The sequence below is a fragment of the Lactuca sativa genome, chromosome 4 (genome assembly GCF_002870075.4).
Source record: "Lactuca sativa cultivar Salinas chromosome 4, Lsat_Salinas_v11, whole genome shotgun sequence".
Taxonomy (NCBI): Eukaryota; Viridiplantae; Streptophyta; class Magnoliopsida; order Asterales; family Asteraceae; genus Lactuca; species Lactuca sativa.
In genome coordinates, this window is record NC_056626.2 from 54,718,551 (window position 1) to 54,727,467 (window position 8,917).

The window sequence follows — 8,917 nt, forward strand, 5'->3', positions numbered from 1 at the left end:
TAGAAAATTATATTAGATGGACAATAGTCCCTTACTTCTAAATTACTTGATATATCACAATTTACAAATGAAAGTACCCTCTGCCACAGGATCACATCACAAGTATTAAAATTGAAGTCATCTTCCTTCTTCGTCTGTATTCATGCTTTCTTTCTTGCAATCATATGCATCAAGCAAGCTTGTATATTTTGATGTGCACAGACTGGTTACTTCACATTCCTTAGGATATTGGTTTAATTTTTTTCAGTATATTAATCCTATTACAAAAGAGTGGGAAAAGTTATAGAAAACTGGTGTATTGGTGTTGGCGTTTTTCACAACCTTTGCAGATTGTATTGGCAACTTTTTACGTGGTGTTTTATCGGTGATGATGTTTAGCGAAGCCTTTTTTTTTTATTCTCCTTCAATGTTTCATAGCTGACTTGTGTAATTGATGCTAGTTGGTTGTCCTCCATGAAGCTTTCTAGTCTTTTACATTCTTGTTGTGAGGTTTCCTCCTTTGGATTCAACTTTTGACTATTTTGACCCTACTGTTGCTTTGGTGAAATTTAACATATCTGATACTGCTACATTCATGCTGTGAGATGGCTTTTCCTCTTTTAATTCAGATTTAGATCATTTTGCCCCTTGAATTGTTGTGACGAATTTTATTTGTTTTTCTGGAGGTTATTGAAAGTTTTTTTTTTTCTTTCGAAAATCTCCTGATGATGATATTAAAAAGTCAATAATGACATTTTACAACCTTTTTTTCTCTTTTTTTTTTTTGCGAATTTCACCACACAGCAAAGTGCTACAAAGTACAAACAAAATTTAATTAATCTTTTTAGTTACTATTTTAAATTTTAGTAATAATAATTATAATAATTCAATAATGATATTTTGCATACCAGTGACATAACCGATAATACTAAACCGAGTGATATCACATTTTGGAAATATTACAATTGAAAAAGCAATCAATGTTCAATCTTTCAGGACACCTGTTACATTTGAGATGAACATAATTTTGTGAGACTGTGAGACCAAATTTTTTTTAGTGAAATATTCTAATAATTTATTGTTCGTAAAAATAGAATATGCATTATATTCGAACATTATATGTTTTAGAATATTATAATATTACACATATTTAATTTTTATGAACACTAGAATATATATATATATATATATATATATATATATATATATATATATATATATATATATATATATATATATATATAAAAGATCGCAAATATTTTTTTGTTTATTATGGATACGAAAAATTTAGTTATATAGAATTGCTAAGGGTGAAGTCATTATGAAGCATCATGCCATAACACAATTATGTCCTTAATTTAATAAAACAACACTTGTTAAGAGTTATGTATTAAAAGTTGTTATAAATAGGTAAAAAAAAAAATTAATGGGACTCAAATAAGTTTAAAATTAATTCTCTTCAAACTATATTGTAATATTGAATAAGTTAGAGTAAACTTAAATTCACAAACAGTATATAAGCTATAAAATTGTCTCCACCAAACCACGTTGTAGATCGTTGTTTAGGACTTCCGTGGGTTTCCAAAAGTATCAAACCGTATATGCGGTGTGATTTACGGTTTTGATTCTAGGTCGCACCAAACCCCAGCATAACCCTAAATATAATAATATATTTGATGTTATTCTATTTTTGAAACAAATTGCTTCGAAAAATGAAATAGAGTTATTGATGAGTTTCTGTTATCTTGTAAATAGGCCGGTTCTGAAGAATTAAATATCTTCAAAGGCCCATGACGAATAAAAAGAAAATGACATTTATTGTTATTATAAGTTGTTATTTTTAAATAAAAATCTATAATAAAAAAATTGGGCTATGTATGGCTGCCCACTTTGCCCCCAATGCTTGTAAGAAAGAAGATTAAAGTGATATTGAACCAATATATATTGTTAACATATGAAATGGAACAAAAATCTAATGAAAGAAAAATGAATTAAGGTCGTCTAAAAGATTACGTATGAAAAATATTTGAAGCGTATCATTTTAAAGATTATAAGAACTTTACAAAAAAAAATCTCAAGTAAAATATTTCAAACAATCAGGAATCAAGATCTTAAAAAAAGTGCAAAGGGTTGAAAAGCGTGGTGTCATGAGCAATAAATAAAAAAAATGAGACCCACTATGAACCAACACATAGAGCTGTCCAGCAATGCCAACTTTTGGACATATGAACTCATGACTCATGTCTCACCATTTGTATTATTCTATTTTTTAATTTAATTAAGTAACATAATAAGTTATTGAAATCTTTATTGAAATCTTTCTTATGGTTTGACATAATTTTGTGATTGGTCTTTAACATTCTTTTGTACCTGGATAATTTTTATAATTCGTTTTTGTTGTGTTTTTCGTTCTTAGCTAACATTAAAATAACTTTTTTGCTCTTTATATTTTTTCAATTTTTTTGTTTTTTATTTAGAAAAATTATTAAAATCGTCCTTATGGTTTGTTAACATTTTTGTGTGTTTAGTCTTTAACATATTTTTTTTGCATTTGGACAGTCCTTAACATTTTTGTAACATCTCAAAAATCACAACCAATTTAAACTTTTCAAATTAACCAATTTACTAATAAAAGTATTTATAAAACCATTGTTTTCAAACATTATTCAAAACAGAGTCTCCCAAGATCAACGACATAAAATCAGGATGTGTATGGTCACGTCCCCGCCTTCCTACGATTCTCGGAACTATCTGAAACCATAACCAAAAACTGTAAGTCAACGCTTAGTGAGTTTCCCCCAAAGTACCATCGCACCAAACACATAACAAAAACGTAGAAGTATCATGGGTCCAATCAGCCATCAGACTGGAATACCCACAGGTCCACAACCATCAGGCTGGATTACCCCTGGCCCAATCAGTCATCGTACTGGAATACCAACATACAACAGGTCCACTCAATCATCAGACTGGAATACCAATATACAACGGGCCTACTCATCCATCAGATTGGAATACCCTCGGGTCCACTCAGCCATTGGGTTGGAATACCCCCGGTTTGTTGACTCACGCACAAAGCAATAAAGTCTCAACCCAACAAAATATGTCGACATATAACATATACTAAACAAAAGCAACAGACAGATAAACATGCAACCAGGATCACAAGTAGTCCTACAGATTACCGGTATACGCATATCAAAAACTATCATATAATCTCACAGATCTATCCCATACTCAGCATATCACAAATCAATGTATAACATGATATCAATCCAACGGGCCGACCTTGGTGCCTTCGAACCACAAGTATAGTGAAGAAGATTCACCTCTCAATATGAGAAATAGCTAATGAGATCTAGACTCTGAATCTCAGCTCTAACCATCACATATCCATCCAAGGGCCAATTCTCAAACACAATCAAAAATACCCAAAATACCCTTAAAGTCAAACTTGATCAACCTTGGTCAAAGTCAAAGTCAACACCTAGCCGACTCAACCTAGCCGAGCCAACTCGACCGAGTCGACTCAGCCGAGTATGATGGGCATACACTTCTGTATGCGCGACGTACTCGGTGTTTGACTAGATGACGAGACGTTGACCGCATATGCGCAACATACTACTTGGTACGCCCAACGTACGCGCCCTGTTCATCCCTTTTCACATTAAGAGCTTAATATTCCAAATCTTCACATCCAAAGTCAGATCCATGGTTAAAATACCATCATGAGTGATAAAGTTTCCAACTTTATGAATTTGCATGTCTATTAAGTGATGGGATTTGAGCATAACATATAATCCTATGTGTGAATGCAACCCTAATAAGATCCATGTCTTCTCTAATTGAACATACAATATGAACAACATCTTGCAAACCCTAGATTTATGATAAATAATCGAAATACACATAATAAAGAGTTATGATACATACCTTTGATTGTTATGTAGTAATAACAATCCAATAATCTTGAAGATCTTGAAGCTTGAGAGCAAGCGTCATAAACACACTTAACAAGAGGATGAGATATGAGAAGGAGGAGGAAGCTTCAATTTTCGACTATAACTCTAGTGACCGGAAATTAACAAGGGTATGGAACTTTATATAGTGAGGTGACGTAAAGCCAAAGCTAGGGTTAGAAGTAGGAAACCCTAATTGCTTTACTTAAGGACCAAGCAAACCCTAAACCTTCCATCCATAAGCCCTTGGATGAAAATTCTAGGGCTTTCCTAGAAGATTTCGTCCAAGCCTCTTTAGGAAGGTTCTAGAGCTTCTTTCTTCAACTATCAATAAATTGTCAAACAGCCCATGCACTTTTAATTAATTCACTTAATCCCAAAATTAATTCCAATTAATTTCTGATTAACTATTAATTAACTAATATGATTTCTAATTAATATATTATTTCCATAATACATTTAATAAATCATTCATTTCAATTTATTAATCAAATAATAAATTCTTCCTCTTCCTCAATAGTTCATTGTGTTTAATTGCTAGTATGAAGGCAACCCAAAAGGACTATGCTACTATCAATTCAAGTATATACTAATTATAGTTATGGGATTAGACACCTAATCCAACAATCTCCCACTTGGATAAGTCTAATAACTATAGTTACTAATATAACTTCAAAAATTGATTAGCAAATTGTAGCTCCCAAAGCCGTTGTCGAACTCTGACATAGTCAGTTATGTGTCCTAAGATAAGTGATCAAATATTCTTTTGTTTTACAAGATATCGTATGGACATGAGGCATGGATTATAATCAATCTCTCTGTACAAGATTTGTTTCCCGATTTTTGATTCATGACGACTGATGGCAAAGTTAAGCTACTCGGGTCTCCCATCTTCTTTGGTAATTTGTTCAACATTGCAGCTGGACAATTCTCGTTAAGTACCACCTTGAAAACCTCTTCCAACTTCTTTCGACTAGTGAGTTGCTCTTTTAGGAATTTTGCATACTTGGGCATTTGTGCAACCGCTTCTATGAAAGGAATGTTGATCTGGAGGGATTTGATGTGTTCCAGGAAATTTTGATAATCTTCATTCTGCTTTTCTTGTCTTTCCCAACTTGGAAATGGCAATGGAGACTGATAAGGTTTCAAAGGAGGATCATTTTTCTTTTCTGACGGTGGACTCGTCGAGTCCATATTTCCGACTCGACGAGTCGGATCGGATGACTGGGAATTCGGGTCTTCTTTCTGCTTTTCCTGCACCTCTCTTGTATCATCATTCATTATAGGTGTTAGAAGGTTAATTATTTTCCCACTCCTAGTCGTCATTATAGAGGCCTGCTGATTTCTCATCAATGATTGTTGCTCTTTCATCATGGCTTGTTGTTCCCTAATTGCAACATCGGTTTCATTGTGTCTCTTTTCGGATGCAGCTGCAAATCTTGTGAGCATGTCTTCAAAGTCCATCTTTTTATCTTTCACCGACTCCTCCTTTTGATAGAAACCTCTTGTCTTCATCTTGTATTTTTCCTCATTTGCCTTTTTGTATTCATCATATAGCATACTTGTACTTTCCGGTTCCCATGCTCATCTAGATTACAATCCTTAGTAAGGTGAGGCCCGCTACAATTGTCACATCCCACCCGGATGGCATGGATGGATTGATCCATCTTTGTCATTCTTCGGTCTAAGCTATCCAATTTTTCCATCACTTCCGCTATGTTGTCGGACACCGAGTTCCCCGCCCCATGAGTCAATTCATTCCTTGAATTATGATATTCTGTAGAGTGCTTAACTAATTCTTCAATTAGCTATTTTATAACTGCGGGGTTTTTCTTCGTGTGTGGTCCTTGGGAGTCAAGGAGCTGCCTTGTTGTAACATTTACTCCATCATAGAAAATGGAAACTTCTTGTTGAATGTTCAGGTCATTGTGGGGGCAATTCCTCACAAGCTTTTGTATCTCTCCTACGCCTCATATAGTGACTCGCCCGGTTGTTGCTCGAAATTGGCAATGGCTTTCTTCAATTTTGCTATTTTTGAAGGATGGCAAAATTGGTCAATGAACTCTTCACGTATTTTGGCCCATGTGGTGATGGACCCTGGAGGGAGTGATTTTAGTTGATCTTTCGCGACTCCCTTAAATGTCACCGGCAGCATACGAAGCAAAACAGTCTCACGAGGAACGTTCAGGATGTTGAAATAGTCGGCTATGTCATTGACCTCGTCGATGTGCTTGTACGCGTCTTTGTGATCTTTCGCGTAGAATGGGATGTCCTTAAGTTGAGCGAGTATGTGGCCTTTTAGCTCGAAGGTAGCAGTTGCTGGAACTATATTCACCCATGGTGAGATCAGCAATGTTAGCCATAGTGTTATCGGGTTCGCCTTCTTGGTCACTTTCTTCTTCGGTTTCTTTTGGATTGGGGTTATATTCAAAGCCTTCTATCTTGTTTTTTCACCAAAAACTTGATGTGTGTTAAACGAACTAGTTTTAATCCTAACAAACTCAAATAAAACAAACACACGTAGGCAGTGTACCTATTGATAGTAGTTTAGTTTAAGCAAGCAGGGTATCGAACACAAGAATGGTAACAACTAAATTAAATACTAAAATTACCTAATTAAAACAAATAATTAAAGAGAAGGGTTTTCTCTAGAAACTTAACAATTAACTAATACTTTAAATACAAAACTAACAACTAGCAGCTAAGGAGATTGAAGATAACTGGATTCAATAATAAAGAGACTTATGTTTAGGTTCGACTCACTTGTTTCTATAGTTGATTTTATGGCAAGTGGAATGGATTATTTTGTCATTGGCTACCGATAAATGTGATTAGACTCGTGTTCACTATCACTAATCCTTAGAAAACAAATTAATTAAAACAATGGCTAATTGGTTAAACTAATGAATTTCCTAGTATTTTTATTCGGGTTAAGTAAGACTTGTAGTTAGCTAATTAAATGATTAATCTAATCAACATCTTGTATGGTTGTCCATCGTACAAGCTTACACATTAACTTACCTATTTTATATTAATCCTAGGTTCATATTCACTAATACTATGCATATAATGTTGTTTTCACAAAAATCATATGAAGCAAGTAATTAAGAGGATGTTCATGCAACATAATAGACTTGGTAATTAACAGAAAAACAGCTATTGTCAACAGATAAGGATCGATCACAAGCTTAGCAAAATAGTTTTCACCAAATCAGATAATCCACACCATAAAATCAAACTATATTAGCAAGTTCATCTACCCTAAACAGAAGATACGAGTTTTAGCTCATAATTACAGCAAACAATAACTCAAAAACGAATTCTAGAAGTAAAACCATGGTTTTGTTCAATAGATTACGAAGAAAAAGATATATGTTGCCTTTAATCACTTTCGAATTGAACTCTAGCGTGAAATCTTCAAACTCCAGAGCTTCAATAAACCTTCAATTGCAGCTAAGTCTCCAAGGTATCCCGAGAGAAGTCTTTGTCTCGGGCTTTGATGGCCTTTATATAGCTTTCTAAAAACAAGGGTGACTCTTCGAGTCCTTCACTTAAAATCCGTGTACGGTAAGGCACCCGATGGTTTGCGAATATTAGTGTCTACTCTGCGAGTAGATGGCCAACTCGCCGAGTTCTTCATTCTTTTGGCTTCATTTTCTTCTCTCTCTCTCTCTCTCTCTCTCTATATATATATATATATATATATATATATATATATATATATATATATATATATATATATATATTAGAATTCGTAATATATAATTTCATCTCATATAAACAATTTTAGCCTACCCTGTTGATCCTCACAACAACACGATCCATACTCTCGGATCTAAAATTAATAGCTTTACCTAATCCATACTCCCGGATCAGGTATGTCTAATCCATGCTCTTGGATCAATGACAAATGACTATGCCCACTCCATACTCTGTAACGCCCGCGTTTCCAGGCTAGGCATTATCATTGATGTAATAGTCTAGATTAACCCTTGTAACTCTTTTTGGAGTATGAATGATGAAATATTTGAGTATTATGTGAATTATGTGTTTATTTTATTAATTATTATAATTTAATGAATTAAGAATAAAATAAGTGTCAAAATTAAAGTGTGAGATAAGCCCGATATCTTTGCATAAAGATGTAGTGGTCGAAACAAGGATTCCGAAGATAGAAAGAATGCCGAAATCCGAGTTATAACGAAGAAGTTATGATCTGTCGAAGTTTCGCAACAGAACCGGCAACGCTGAATGACGTAAAAAGTGAAATTTACGTTAGTGCGATATTTAGCCTTAGTAATCTAAACTAAAGTCTTAGAGTTCGTTAAACCGAGAGCGTGCATAAAAAGAACACCCAGATATGACTTCGTATGAGGAAGTTATGATTTTTCGAAGTTTCGACTTAGCAGTATGCAGCCCGAATACTCGATTTGAGATCAAGTGGTTTTTAGCCGAAACAATCTAAATGAGAATTGAAGATCTCGTTAATTGTAGTGAAACGATGAAAAGATAGGCGAAAATGGACGTCAGATGAAGAAGTTATGATTTTATAACGGAGTTTTCCTGTCCCGGCCTACTAAAAATAAATAATAAAAATAAAGTCAAAATTAGCCGACGGAGTCTAAACAAAAGTTGTAGATCGCAGTCTCACCTACGTGGGGATATAAAGAACGTCGAAAACGAAGTTCGTATGAGGAAGATATGAATTTTTGAAGTTTATTAAATATTTTCGATATTTAATTTAAATATATATTAACCGATATTATCCTTGGGGGAGTCAGCGACCTTATCGTCGTTACGCCCAACGTAATTTGAAGTTCCAGCCCCTATAAAAGGGTGTCAAGGGCAGCCGAGTTCATTGCTCATTTCTTTCATTTTTCTCGCATTTTTGCATCGTTTTTCGTGCAAGAATTATCCCGAAGCCCCGATATCATTCCCGAGCCCCGAAGCAAGTCCCGAGGTCCCGAAGATCCCGAGAA

General features: G+C 34.3%; 1 protein-coding gene across 1 annotated transcript; it reads right to left on the minus strand.

Annotated features, from left to right (window-relative positions):
- Nucleotides 1-713: 713 nt before the first annotated feature.
- Nucleotides 714-5,498, minus strand: LOC111876818 (uncharacterized). Its single transcript, XM_052770865.1, has 2 exons — nucleotides 4,817-5,498; nucleotides 714-790 (listed from the first exon to the last, which is right to left on the minus strand). Exons 1-2 carry the CDS (start codon nucleotides 5,496-5,498, stop codon nucleotides 714-716), a joined length of 759 nt encoding a protein of 252 aa, XP_052626825.1.
- Nucleotides 5,499-8,917: the final 3,419 nt, after the last annotated feature.